This window comes from Notamacropus eugenii, chromosome 5, assembly GCF_028372415.1.
Source record: "Notamacropus eugenii isolate mMacEug1 chromosome 5, mMacEug1.pri_v2, whole genome shotgun sequence".
NCBI lineage: Eukaryota > Metazoa > Chordata > Mammalia > Diprotodontia > Macropodidae > Notamacropus > Notamacropus eugenii.
This window is the reverse complement of record NC_092876.1, coordinates 292,190,251-292,204,588: the sequence shown is the minus strand read 5'-3', so window position 1 is coordinate 292,204,588 and position 14,338 is coordinate 292,190,251. Positions and strand designations below refer to the sequence as shown.

At 35.7% G+C, this 14,338-nt stretch overlaps 1 protein-coding gene across 3 annotated transcripts in view; it reads right to left on the bottom strand.

The window, feature by feature from the left end:
- LRP1B (LDL receptor related protein 1B) overlaps window positions 1-14,338 on the bottom strand; it is a 2,222,640-nt gene that overhangs the window by 297,120 nt on the left and 1,911,182 nt on the right. For all 3 annotated transcript variants that reach the window (XM_072613193.1, XM_072613191.1, XM_072613192.1), the window contains 2 exons: window positions 6,757-6,945; window positions 5,581-5,729 (listed from right to left, as the gene is read on the bottom strand). In XM_072613193.1, the coding sequence (XP_072469294.1) occupies window positions 5,581-5,729; window positions 6,757-6,945 (338 nt within the window). The remainder of the gene's footprint in view (window positions 1-5,580; window positions 5,730-6,756; window positions 6,946-14,338) is intronic.

Here is a 14,338-nt window from a genome sequence, read left to right as displayed (position 1 = left end):
AGTACTGGATAGAGCTGTCTGGAATGAATTCACAGACTCAAGTATTCTTTAAGTCAAGGTGCCAAAAGTGTATGGTAATGCTAACATGGTGGGCAGAGCTCCTTCGGAAACTTGCATTCCTTAAGGAACTTGCAGCTTAACAGGAATGAAGCTAAAGATTATATAGGAAAAGTAATGGATTATCTGGAAGATATGCTAATTAGATGATAATTTACAACCTTGGTCACCAGCATCATTCACTACTGGAAACCAGAGGAAGGGGTTTCTCAGGGGTATATTTCTGGTCTGTTGCATCTGTAGCAGGATAGCTTTGAGAACTGATGACTATAACTTCACCTCTGGATTGTATACCATAACTTTGAGAATCAATAAATGATAATTCTATGGTTACAAGACAGTCCTGTTTTTACAAGAGAATTTCTTCAGAGGTCAGCTTGTTCTTGTTATAGGAAAAGATAGTTTGTTTTACTGGGGTTCACTCATGAGTAATGGTGGGGAAAGGCATTTTGTCTTACTGGGGCCCACTCATGAGTTATTGCTAGGCATAGTGTCCTTGGGCTGGGGAGAAAACCGTTAGGGATCATGTTTTGAAGCTAGGGAGAAATGTTGCACAATACCCAAGCACCCCATCAATGTATGGTTTGTTGTTTGCCTTAAGTTACCATCTACTTTGCTTAAAATTGTGTTTCCATGCACTAGCCTCTATCTAACATGTAGACAATGCGGTAAGGAATTTAATCTGGCTTGCTATCCACCTTTATCAAGGGGCTCTGCATGTTATTTTGCCCTAAAATTTTCATTTTAGAGATGGAATAGTTGGAAACCAGTTGAAGATCAGTGACCTGCTAAGTGCTGCATAGGTTATAAGAAGTAGATCTGGTATCTGAAGCAGGAATTCTGATCAAATCCAGCAGTTGTTCCCACATCCATAAAACCCTCCTCTGAAGTCTCACTGTGGCATGGAGGTGACTCTAGATCCTTGCATGCTATGGTAGCAGGTCACAAGGTTTGGTAGATCCTACCACACTAGAAATGTTTTGAGTATAGGCCTGAATGCAGACTATATGTTTATTATCCAAGGCCCAGTCTCTGCTGAAAGGTTCAGGTAAGTTCAGTACCAAGAAAATATGGCTACCAGGTCATCTTAATTTTTAACCTATGCAGTGAACAAAAAACTTGTGCTTTGGGGTTATGATCTGCATCAGTGAGACGAAATCAGAATCCATAAAGATGTTAAATATTAGTCATTATTTTTACTGGTGTTGTTATTGTTCTGTTTTTAAATCACTGACTGAAAGGCTTATCAGGAAATACTGAGAATCACATATCCAATAAGTCCTAGTGGACTAGTCATATGTAGCAGATAGATGATAAAAAATGTCTGAACAATTGTAGTCAGAGATGGAAGAAAGAACCCCTCTCATTCTGAATTATATATCCCTTGTGGCATTCATTCATTCATTCATTCATTCATTCATTCATTCATTCATTCATTCATTTATTTATTTATTTATGCTGAGAGGAGAAGGTAGGACCCAGTATGTGTCATACAGTGCAAGTTACTTGATGCAAAAGTATTTGTTTAGAGTTTACCATGTACCAGGCACTGGGCAAGGTAAAGTTAATACAAAGACAATTGTGAAATAGTTCCTGCCCTCAAAAAGCTTATAAACTAACTGGGGAGAGACAACATATACATTAATATAGGCATGTGCATTAAGATAAATACAAAGTAATTTGGGGGGAAGGTATTAGCAGTTGGAATCAGGAAAGATTTCACATAGAAGATACCACCTGAGTTGTGAAGCTAGGGATTCTAGAAGCAGAGGAGTAGAAGTATATTCTAAGCAAGACAGAAATGTACAGAGGACAATGGATGGAAAATGGAGTGTCATGTGTGTCAAGGTCATTTTGGCTAGACTATAGCATTGATGAAGAGGGGAAATACAAAATAACTAGAAAGGCAGGTCAAGACCAGATTGAGAAAAGCTTCAAATGTCTAACAGAGGATTTTATATTTTCTACTAAAAGTAATAGGGAATCACAGTTTTACTGAATAAAGAATGGCATGGTGAGAGCTTGAGTTTAGGAAAACCACTTTGGCAGGAGTTTAGACTGACATAAGGAGAGACTTAAGGAAGAGTGCAATTACAAGAAAGCTTTTGCCTTTTGTATTTAATGAAAGATGAGCTTCAAGTTGGAATCTCTATGAGTAGCAAGGGAACAGATTCAAGAGATGGTGTTGTGGTAGAAATAAGATATAACAAATGATTAGACACGTGAGATGAGTAAGAAATAAAGAATGACACCAAAGTTACGCACCTCTGTGACTGGAAGGATGGTGGTGTCCTCCGCAAAACATGAAAGAAGTGGGTCTTGGGGCAAGATAATTGATTCTGTTTTGAACACATTGAGTTTGAGATATCCATTTGCAAATGTCTAATAGACAGTTGGTGACATATGGCTGGAGCTTAGGAAAGAGTGTAGGGATAGATATATCATTATCATAAAGATGATAAACCCATAGGTATTGATGAAGTCACTAAGAAGGGGTATATATGGAGAAAATTAGAAGGTTAAGCTTGAAGTACTGGGAATAACCATAGTTAGGGGTTAGGCCTTGGAGGATAATCCAACCAAGGCTACCGAGAATTAGTCATCACACACATAGGAAGAAAGTCAAGAGATATAACAGTGTCATGAAAATATATAGAGGGAATATACTGAAGGAAAAATGGGCAATAAGGGTAAGTGCTGCAGAGCTGTGAAGAAGGATAAAGATTAAGGAAAGATTATGGGATTTGATAATAAAAAAGTCCTTGGTGACTTTAGAAAGGACAGTTTTAGTTCAGTGATGAAAATAGGAAAACAGACTGCAAAGAATTAAGAAGTCAAAAGAGGGGAGGAAATAACTAGAAATAGCCTTTTCTATGACTTCAGCTGAGAAAAGGAAAAGGGATATAGGATGATAGCTTGAGGGAATAGTAAGATCTAAAAAGGTTTGTTCCCCCCCCCTCCCAAATACAGGATCTTTGAGCATGTTGTAAGTGGAGGGAAAAGAGTCAGGATTGAAAATTAGAAGGGGTATTATTGTTGGCAATCTTCTGGAGAAGATAGAAAAGGATAGGATTAAGGCTATAAATAAAGGAATTTGGCTTAGTGAGGAGAAAGGCCACCTCTTTGTTGGAGAAAGGAATTAAAGAAGAGAGTAAAATATAATATTAAGTGATTGTGAGAGAAAACACAGCAAATTGATTTTTTTTTCCCTGTTGTATCAGATGAGGTCCTCAGTGATAATGGTGGAAAGGAAGAAGTGTGAAGACTTGAGGAGAGAAGGGAAGGTTGGAGAATGAGATAGAAAATCAATGAGGTAGGAGTAAAATAATTGCCTTATTGTAGTGAAGGGCCAGATGAGAATGTATAACAAAGTTAATCTTAAATTCAGTAAACACAGTGGCATGATTTCTCCATCTCTGTTTAGCAACATGTGAGTGAGAGCAGAGGAGGCCTATGAGGTTTACTGCAGGATTAGATTTTAACAAGATAGAAATCACAGTAAGGCAAGGGATTTCAGGAGAAAATATGGTGCCAAGCTGAACTGGTCAACCAAAAGTTTACCAAAAATAGGAGGAAAAAAGGTGGAATAGACAGTAAAGCCATGATCAGCTTCCTGTTAGGAAGATATGGTATCCCAGAAAAGAAACTACCTTCTAAGTTGCCCACATATACACTTCCCTGAAACATCTCCAGTCTTCAGTGAGAAACTTAGGCAAAATACGATGCCATATACAGTATTGACTGAAACAAGAAGAATGATTAAATATTATTTCTGACATAAGTAGTAAATGAGCAAGAAATGAATCTTTATTAACTAGCAATGACAAGAAGGGTGTTCATGATGTTAAAAAAGATGTTCACATCTCCATTTTGATTTATTTGAATCTTATTTCCATTAATATCGATGCTTATTGTATTATGTAGTAAGGAGACTCAAAACAGAAATGTAAGTAAGAATTATTGTGTTTTGGCAAAATTCAGTTAGGAGGAGTGGTAGTTTTCTTTTTTGAATAATATTTTATTATTTTTCATCTGTGACATGTATAATTATAATATAAAAACAATTTTTAACATTTTTTTAAAACCTGAGTTTCAAATTCTCTTTTCTGCCTTTCCCTTTCCCCTCCCTCAGATGGTAAGAAATTTTATATAGGTTATATAGGCAATAATGTAAAGCATATTTATATATTAGTCATGTTGTAAAAGAAAACAAAGGCCAAAGAAACACAAAAAGTGAAAAATAGTATGCTTCAATCTGCATTCAGACTTCACCAGTTCTTTTCTTTGGAGACGGAAAGCATTTTTCATTATGAGTCTTTTGGAATTGCCTGGGACCACTATACTGCTGAGTATAGATAAGTCATTCACAGATGATCATCATAAAAAATAGATGTTACCTTGTAAAATGTTCTCTTGGTTCTGATCACTTCACTTTGCATCAGTTCACGTAAATCTTTTTTTTTTTTTCTGCAATTATCCTGCCTGTTATTTCTATTAACACAATAGTATTCCATTACAATCATATACCACAACTTGTTCAGCCATTCCCCAATTGATGGACATTGCCTCAATTTCCATTTCTTTGCCAACACAAAAAGAGCTGCTATAAATATTTTTGTACAAATAAGTCTCTCCCCTTCCTTTTTAAATCTCTTTGGGATACAGACCTACTGGATCAAAGGGTATGCACAGTTTCATAGCTCTTTGGGCATAGTTCCAAATTGCTCTACAGAACAGTTAGATCAATTCACAGTTCCATGAACAGAGCATGTGTTCCAATTTTCCCACATCCCCTCCAAAATTGATCATTTTTTCTTTTCTTTCATATTAGCTAATCTGATTGGTATGTTTTGGCACCTCCAAGTTGTTTTAATTTGCATTTCTCTAATTAGTGATTCGAAACACTTTTTTTATATGAATATAGAGAGATTTTATTTTTCCACCTGAAAGTAGCCTTTTTTACGCCCTTTGGGGAATGACTTGGATTCTTATAAATTTGTTTCGATTTTTCTAATATTGAATTAGGTTCTACATTCCCAGTATAAATCCCACCTGTTCACAGTGTTTGACTCTTGTGATATATTGCTGCAATCTTTTTGCTAGTATTTATTTATTTACTTATTTAGGTAAAATTTATTTTGCATTGTTATTCATTGGGGAAATTGATCTATAGTTTTCTTTCTCTGTTTTTGCTTTCTCTTTTGTCATTAGGTACATTTACCAATTCAAGTCTCATTCTTATCACATAGACAATTAGTTTCTACCATTTTTATTTTCCCAGTTCATTCTATGTACCTCCTTAGAACCATTACACTTACTTGAACATCACACTTGTCAGAATATCTTGGTTTATTATTTGCTATTCTTTTTCCTCCTTTTTTTTCTCTTTTATCACTCTCTCCCTTCCTTCTTTCCTTCCTCCCTTGCTCCCTCCCTCCCTTTCTTCCTTCTAAAGAAGTAGGAAAAGGGAATTAAGAACTCATCACTACATCCTATGGAGAAACTTCTCAAACCTCTGCTTACCTGACTGGCTGTACAGTTTGAGAGGCAGGTCTTGTTATCAGCTGCAAGGTAAAAGTTCGTGGGGCATGCACAGGTGTGTGTTCTGCCAGGGGCTAAGAGACACAGATGACTGCAGCCTCCATTGTTTAGCATACAGACGTGTTTAGCAACTGCAGACAAATGGAAAAAATACAGTATGATTTAGTATTCAGGACTTGGAAACTTGGCAGGTGAGGGTCAGGGCTCAGAACATGTTTTAAGGCCCACAAATATTTCAAGGCATCTGGTAATCAAGACCTAACACCTCAGCATGACTGATAATCTAATTTGACTTCTAAAAAAAGCAACACACTGAGCAAAAATGGCATTTGATTTTACAATGAAGGAGCTTAAAAGAAAGCACTTGTACACTAGAGTATTTATATCACATAAGAAAAAAACCTTTCTTGTGAAGCTTGTACAGAGCATTACAAGCATTTGGAATGAGGATTTCTGTATGTTTCTAAATATAAAACTAAAATAAAATCAAAAGCGTCAAGGATGTATTATTTGTCTTTTATACCACTGTAGCTAATTTGCTTATATAGATGAATTGTTAATTTTCTATAAGAAGGACTTCTATGTAATGGTTGCTAAAGGTCAATTATTGTCACAGGATTAAGTCAATAAGTGATGATTCATATTCCCTAACAGAATGTAATCTCTTTCAGGTGTGTGTGTGTGTGTGTGTGTGTGTGTGTGTGTCTGTGTGTGTCTGTGTGTGTGTGTCTGTATGTGAATTCCCAGTGCCTAGGACAGTGCTTTACATATAACAAGCACTTATTAAACATTGGTTGAGTTTGATTAAGTTAGGTCTAGAGTTTCTTTAAATACCATTAATTCAGAAGATTATGAAAATGTTCACAATTGTCAGCATAATTGGACTTCTAGTATACTCTCATTTCCTTTGGCTGGCTTGACTTTTAGAATAATATCATTTAAACAATCCAATAGGTATTTGAAACATCATTAATTTCTTCAAAGGATTTCCTAATAATCTCACTTAGTACCAGCTGAATTCACTCATAAAAGCTCTAAATAATGGAAACTATGGTAATCATTGCTAAAAATTTCATACTTAACCTTTGGCAGAATCAGAAATGAGATGTAGATAGAAAGTGGTGATGCATTTATGGAAAGCATGGAAAGAATAATTACCATCAGGTTGTCTATAAGAATGATACACCTGGATATCTGTTATGGTATGCCATGAGTTAATCAGGGATAGTCTGTCTGCTCCCGAGGTTTTATGGGCACGGCTGAGTGACTTGGTTTTCCCGTCAGTCCAGTAGATGTAGTCTTCAAACAATGTTAGTGCAATCACCCCTGGAATATCTTGATTAGGGACTGTAATAGGAGATCGTAAGATTAATGTTCGGTCTTGGAAGACTGCCAGTTAAAATATTCAGTACTGCATGGGCTGACAGATACAACTGCTACATAACTTCATGTGAATAATTGCCGTGACAACCTGTCAAGCCTGCAGGGTTCTTTATTACTAGTTAAGAGAATGCAGGTTTGGGCACATCATCTCTGTTTGCTTAGACTTAGCTAGTCCAACTACTAGGAAGAAAACGAATGAATTTTTGTAAACAAGTTAACTGCTTCTGCATACTAAACAAATAACACATAAAAGGAATGGTCAATCTTACATATAATGTCTGCTTATACATACAATTATAATAAACTACAGGCTAAAAGTCATAACGGGAGGTTTGGGGTTTCTTTTTACATTTTAAAGAAAATAAAATTTCTAAACTGTCAAGGATGGAACATCTACTTGACTGTTGGTCAAGTGTACAGCTTGAAAGATACAGTGACTTTGATGCTACTCTATCAATTAGCTATAACTTTCATAAATGATTTTTGGTAAGATGAACTCCAGAAAAAAGAAGCAAATAAACCAAAACAGCAACAAAAGGTCACATCAATTTATAATAAGTATCATAATGCTAGGTCCCTAGTTATATACTACACAGAGCAAAATCGCAATTATAATTGTGTTCATTAAATCCCTGTGAATGGGGTAAGTATATACAGATTAAGAGTAGATCCCACACAAAGAGCCTTGAAATCATATTGGGAAAGTAAACTATATTCCCTGTCTTCTTAGACTTGGAAAAAATGATCAATGAAAAACATTTTAAACAAAAAGTTTGCGTTCGTAATTTTCTTTCAGTTCCTGAAGATCTTAAAGCATCAAAGTAATGCTGGAAAGGAGTGGGGGAGGTTAAGTGCCTCAATATTACATAGATACCCTAGTTATCTGTTTGTAAATTAATGTTTAAGAAAAAAAGTAAATCTATCCATTTTACTTCTTGTAAAAGCTCACAGTGATCAAATTTAATACTCTTCAAGGAGTGGTAGGGGTCTTTATTCAATCTGCCTTTGGGGAATTACACTTTAGAAAAGAAATTCCAAATCTATGATTAACTCAATTTTCAACCAGCAATTTGCATGAGTATGAATCAATTTTTGAAATAAGCAAAAGAAAATATGTTTGGATAGTGAACCAAAGGTAAGTACAGCTTAAAAATAAATGTATCCAAAAAATTCCTATTTCAGAAGTATTCATGCTTTCCATTATTTATATTTTAATGACTGTACAATAAAGTAGTGGCATATTCCTCACTCTATAATGACTTGAGCACTGTCAAAATTTCATATATGTGCCATGATTATGAGGGTGCCTTCTAGCCTTTGGGGGAAAAATTACTCAGAGAATTTACATTGCCAACTGAGAAGTAGGCATTTATAAATCTACTGATTTATGATTTTCATTCAGATGAGTTAGGGCTGATTAGAGAATTTGTGGTAGGTAGCTTATGGTTATCATTAATCATGTAGGGCCCAATCAGAACTCGCAGGGGTGGGGAGTGAATGGGGTATTACAAAACAGATAGTGCATATTTCAGGGATTAAAAACAAATAAACATTTAGGTTGCATACTTTTAGCATCCCCAAGTGTAAGTGTAGCAAACTTTAATGGAATGTACCATAGTGCAAATAAGTCCTTATGTTTGAATTAAAAAACAGGAAAATTTGTAAGAGTCATGTATCAAAAGGAGGCTCAGATCCTTGGAATGACCTAGGACTAGGGGGTGAATGATGCTGATGTTTTGTAAATGGTTCTGTGACTTTGTTCTGAGGGATTTGGGGGTATGAGTTCTGATGTGGAAATTGGGACACTGGTATGGAAAGTCACCACTGAAGTAGATCAGCAGCTAACTCTGCAGTTTATAGTCATATAAAACTGTAAGGAGTACTGAAAGTTCTCGCCCATGGTTACACAGCCATCGTGTGTCAGAGCATGCCCAATTGCTTCCTGTCTCTAAGCCTGGCCCTCCATACATTGTCCCGGACCTGAGACACAAAGGCTTTCAAGTCAGCTATTACTGTCGATTGTGCAGTCAAGCTAATAGTCACTTCATACATGGAGTTGGGCTTATTCTCAAACCCAATGAGAAAGAACTGCAAGGCTTTATATTAGGTAATATTATGAAAAAGGAAACATGATGACAGAACAATTATTTTTTAACTAACCAAAAGGAAAATCAATTCATTTAGTAAAAATTTTTTACCATAAAGTAATGCAATCTATTTGACAGCCTATTTAAAAAATATCAGTGTCCTTATTTTGGTAATAAATAAGGTTTAAACTAGTTAGTCTGATATATGAGTTCTTCCACAGCCTTCTACATCCCTGCCCCCACCCTACCATTCCACTGCCCCCCACTTGTCCATGTTTATTTCATACTATTCTCTTTCAACTGATCTAAATTCCTACAAGCAAAATGACACAGTGGACAGAGTGAGAGGCCTAGAGTTAGGAAGACCTGAGTTCAAATTTGATGTCAGACACTTACTAGCTGTGTGACCCTGTGCAAGTCACTTAACCCTGTTTGCCTCAGTTTCCTCATCTGTAAAATGAACTGGAGAAGGAAATGGCAAACCACTTCAGTATCTTTGCCAACAAAATCCCAAATGGAGTCATGAAGACTTGGACACAAGTAAAATGCCTTAATAAGCTCCTGTAAAACCAGCCTATGTGGAAAATATCATTGCCTCAATCATTCATTATGCATGGAATGTTTCCACCTAATAGTTTGCAAAGTTTCTCAAATATGATCCACGTAGGCCTGATCCCACCTCTTCCATGAAGTCTTCCCCTCTAGATAAATAGAATCTTTCCTTTCTCCAATCTTGTATCTTTACTATGTATCTGTCTTAGTGCTCTAAATATATTCTTGCCTGCACTAAGTCAAATATTTACTGTATAGTAAATTTTTCATATATTCCTTGATATGCGGAAAACTCCATAGTGCTGAAATCATGTCTTAATTATTCTTGTGTTTTTTCCTGCTGCTTAGTATAATGTTTTCCACATGCTAGAGATATAATAAATGGTTTTCAAAGGAAAGAGCAAAGCAACACCTCCTACATGCCTTTTAGAGACAGGTCCCAGAAAAGGATGCTATCTCCAATGCTGGTCACAGGAGTAGTAGTAATGATGACAGGCCACATTTGCATACTACTTAAAGAAATGTTTTCCTCACAATGATTCAGTGGAAACAGTTTCAATCTCATGAGACTTGAGGGAGAATCCAAGTCTGCTGTTTACTAATCATGTAACTTTAAGTAAATCATTTAACCTTCTGGGGTTTCATTTTGCTCCTCTATGAAATGAGATGTGTGTTCATCCTTCATTGCTGAAGAAGACCATGCCATCAGAGAAATAATGACATGACTAGCACTTGACTTTGTTTGGAGTGAGGGAGGGCTGTGCAGGTCACCAGCCTCACTTCTCCTCCAGAGCCACCTGAATCCAGTGACCAGATATTCATCAGGATGACTGGAGATGACCCAGGATGAGGCAATTAGGGTTAAGTGAATTGCCCAAGGTCACACAGCTAGTGAGTGTCAAGAGTCTGTGGTGAGATTTGAGCTTAGATCCTCCTGACTCCTGCACTGGTGCTCTATCCACTGTACCACCTAGCTGCCCCAGTTGAATTCAATAGCCATTTATGGAATATCATTGCCAATACTCAAGGTACTTTGTTTGTATGTTTTTTTGTGTGTGCTTTGTTTCTATTTCCCCTCAATTGTACTACCCCTTCTCTCATATAAGAAACTCACTGGAAATGTTTAATCAAAATGAACTTATTATCCCTCAGGAAAAGTCCATGCTTAACTTAAAACAAAGACAGCTCTGAAATGTACATATCCTCCATATAAGGTCAACATCTTCAGAAAGACTGAAAGGAATGAGTTAACTTGCAAACAAGTGGCCATCTGCTTGACTCAGTTCATTGCTTTATGTTGGCAATGAATGTCAGGCTTGTCTTGAGCTGTTTTTCAAACTTCTAGCTTCCCTGCTCATTTTCCATTTTGTATAAATCCTGGCTTTTTCAATGGCATCAAACAGAAGTACTACCCAGAAAATCATTTCTTCTGGGAGAAATGCAAATTTCTGTTAAGAACCACTGCAAATGTACAGCTAAAGGTTAGATATATCAAACAACATGCAAACTCAAACAAGAAAGGTATCCAAGGTGTTGCATGGAATTTAATTAGCAGAATAGGCAACAAGGGTGGGAGGGTTAGGGGGAAAATTAGCAGCTGATTTTTATTTTTGGCTTGAGCTCGTCAGTTTAAAAAAAATTACTGCATGCTTCATATCTTGTTTATCTCTATCTAGATTGCCGATTCCCACAATAGAGGTGGTCTATCTATCTGCTTGGCACTCTATGGAGTAATGTTAAATAAATATTATAAAAAAATGCTGTATGTTTATTTATTCATCTATCTAACAGATATAAATTCTATCTATAGAATAAACCACCCTTAGGATGTTGAAAATCAATCAGAAATTATCCTGAGCCAAAAACTCATATGCCTATACACCAAGATCCCTCCTTGGGAGACCAATGTGCAAGAAAACAGTGTGATACAGAGTGTGACAAATGTGACTTTTGCCTTTGGGAGTTGCTGAAAAAGATCCGCAGGAAAAAGCTTCTATTTCTAATGAAATGTAGCAGTGTGAAAAGTTAGAGTTTGGGCAATTATGTTGAAAAAAATTAATTTGCTAGGCAGTGGGAGGCAGCAGAAAGAAACACATAAGGAAAGTGAGAGTTTGAGTGGGAGATGTGCAGTGAACATCAAGAGACCTTACAAATGCTGAATTTTAGTGGATCTTAGAAAAACAAGGCAGAGTAAGTGCAAAAACATGATATCTCTGCTTTACAAAAGTAAAATCTGGAACATAAGGTGACTAATTAATAAAGAACAGTGAAAAATAATTGTTAAGAACTTCCATACACAAGCAAAAAAATAACCCCCCCCAAATCAGAAAAACCACAAATATTTGGGGTGGGAGAAGTGGAGAGGGTAAAGTTTAGCAGGGGTTTATTATATTTAAAGTCTTATTTTAAAAGTTCCTAACTGAGGTCAGAAATAATTTAGTAATCTCTATGTTGTACACCATACTATTTATCATAGAGATTCCAATAATCCATTAAAGCTCCAGGAGAGTGTTATTGTATCCTTATACCTTCTTTTTTGGGGACTAGTCCTGTCAGAAAAATAGATGTGATATTCAAAGTCATTCAAAGAAATAAGCTTTTGGGGGAATATTTTCCTTTCAGTCAGACTATAGCCTTGTGTTGACTAGGGCACTAAGTAATTATGATAAATAAGAGGAGACAACTGAGAGGACACTTTGACTACAAGTGTCTCCTCGCAGGCAGAGACCCTCAATTATTAATATTATTGATTACCCAGCTTTTGCCCAATGTCCAGTCATAGCATTCAAAGGGGACTTCTTGTTAATGTTATTACAATTTTGTATTTTAGACTGGTCTAATTTGAGCATGCTATAACAAAATAGGCCAAATACACAATAATTATTGATTGCTGAGATAAAAATTTCATGCATATTTGACAGGTAGGCAATTATACTTCTTGCCTATAGGCAGCAATGAACTTTTACCCAATGGTTTTATAGTTTGAATTTATGCCCTTCCTCAGTACTTTTGTTTTTTCCATTGAGCTATCTTCCATATCTATTTTAAGGTCTCACATATCCTTTTGGACAATTATTCTATACACAGCTCTCCCTGGAGATTCATTAACATAATCATAGAAGCTTTTGAGATGTTTTCATGAGCTAAATTACAAGTCTTTATAAAAATCTTAAATTAAAAAGTTTCACCGGCTATGAAAGAACATACCCTAAAATGGGAATTTCTAGAGTTATTTTTCTTCCCTTGTCATTATTAGGGTATGTTGTTTTGATATTTAGCTTCTGAGAATGCTAAATTCTTTAATTGTTTTTTTCTATCAAAGATTCAATTATGGATTAAGTTGTGAGGAGATGGAAGAAGTTTTTTAACAAAAAAACAGAAAATTAATGAACCGTTCTACAGTTACTTCATGGATTTTTTTCAAGTGTGCTTTTAAAAATATTTTCAAATTTTGACCTGTAATTCAGTTATATGTCATTTTCTTTCAAAATGTATTTCAGATGTTTCTTCTTTTTAATTCCTAATACAATCAATCATTCTACTAATGAGCATCATCTCACAGTTGTACTGAGAGCCTTTTCAAATATTTCATTGTGTTTGGTTCCTCTTTCTCTTTCCAGTCTTTTGCTACATATGATGCCAGATTAATCTTTCTAAAATATTATACATGCCTCTTATCTGCTCAATAATTTTAAATCACTCCCCAATTCAGACATAACAAAATACAACCTCATTAACTCAAAAATAAAATAGAAATTCAAATCCATCTACTCATCCATCCTGAACTTGGTTCCATCCTCCCTACCACCACACATGTATCCCATGAACAATTTTCATTTCTTGTTCCAGGTTAAGGAATCAAATGATTATTACAGATTTCCCTTGAAAAGACTTATCAATTGACTTTTCAACTGCTTAACCTTCTATCCCTGTGACTTCCCATATACACTCTTCTTTGGCCATGATTTCTCTATATGTGTCTTACCCTAATATAATGTAGGCTCCTTGAGGTCTGAGATAGTTTCACTTTTTGATTCACATCCCCAGCTCTTAACACAGTACTTGTCATATAGTACTATTTCATTCATTGATTCAACAATTTGGCATTAACAATCCTGGACCCAAGATCTCTTTTCAAAAATTTATTTCCTATTGATCCCATAAAATAAGTTCTGCTGACATATGGTTTCTGACCAAGGAATGTTTTTCTTACATCTACTTATTCCATTCTCTTAGACTATACCCTTCCTTGGTTCACAGCCCAAATCTTCTATGAAGCCTCCAAAGATAAATTCTCATCAGAAATTTCTACACACATACTGAATCCTGTCATTTCTTCCTGCTTAGAAATCCTTTGACCTTTTGGTTTACACCAGTCTTTTGTCATTTATCTATTACTTCTAACTGTTATGAGTTCTGTATCTTTTCCCTCCAAATAGACCATAAGCTCCTCAAGGGCCAGAACAATATCCTGTAATTTTTTTTCTAATTGCCAGTATCTAACACGAATCAGTAAGTATTTGCTATTGATGAATTTGGATGTCATTAAGGTACAGAAAATAGATTAATATTTTTCTCAAAGACAAAAATATGATTCAGTCGGTCATCAACATTTGATTTTAATATTGGACTGATTTAGTAATTATTCCAGAATTGGAGAGCTTCCATCAAAGAGAACAACAGAGTTTCCTCTAGATGGCATTGAACAAAGTATAATG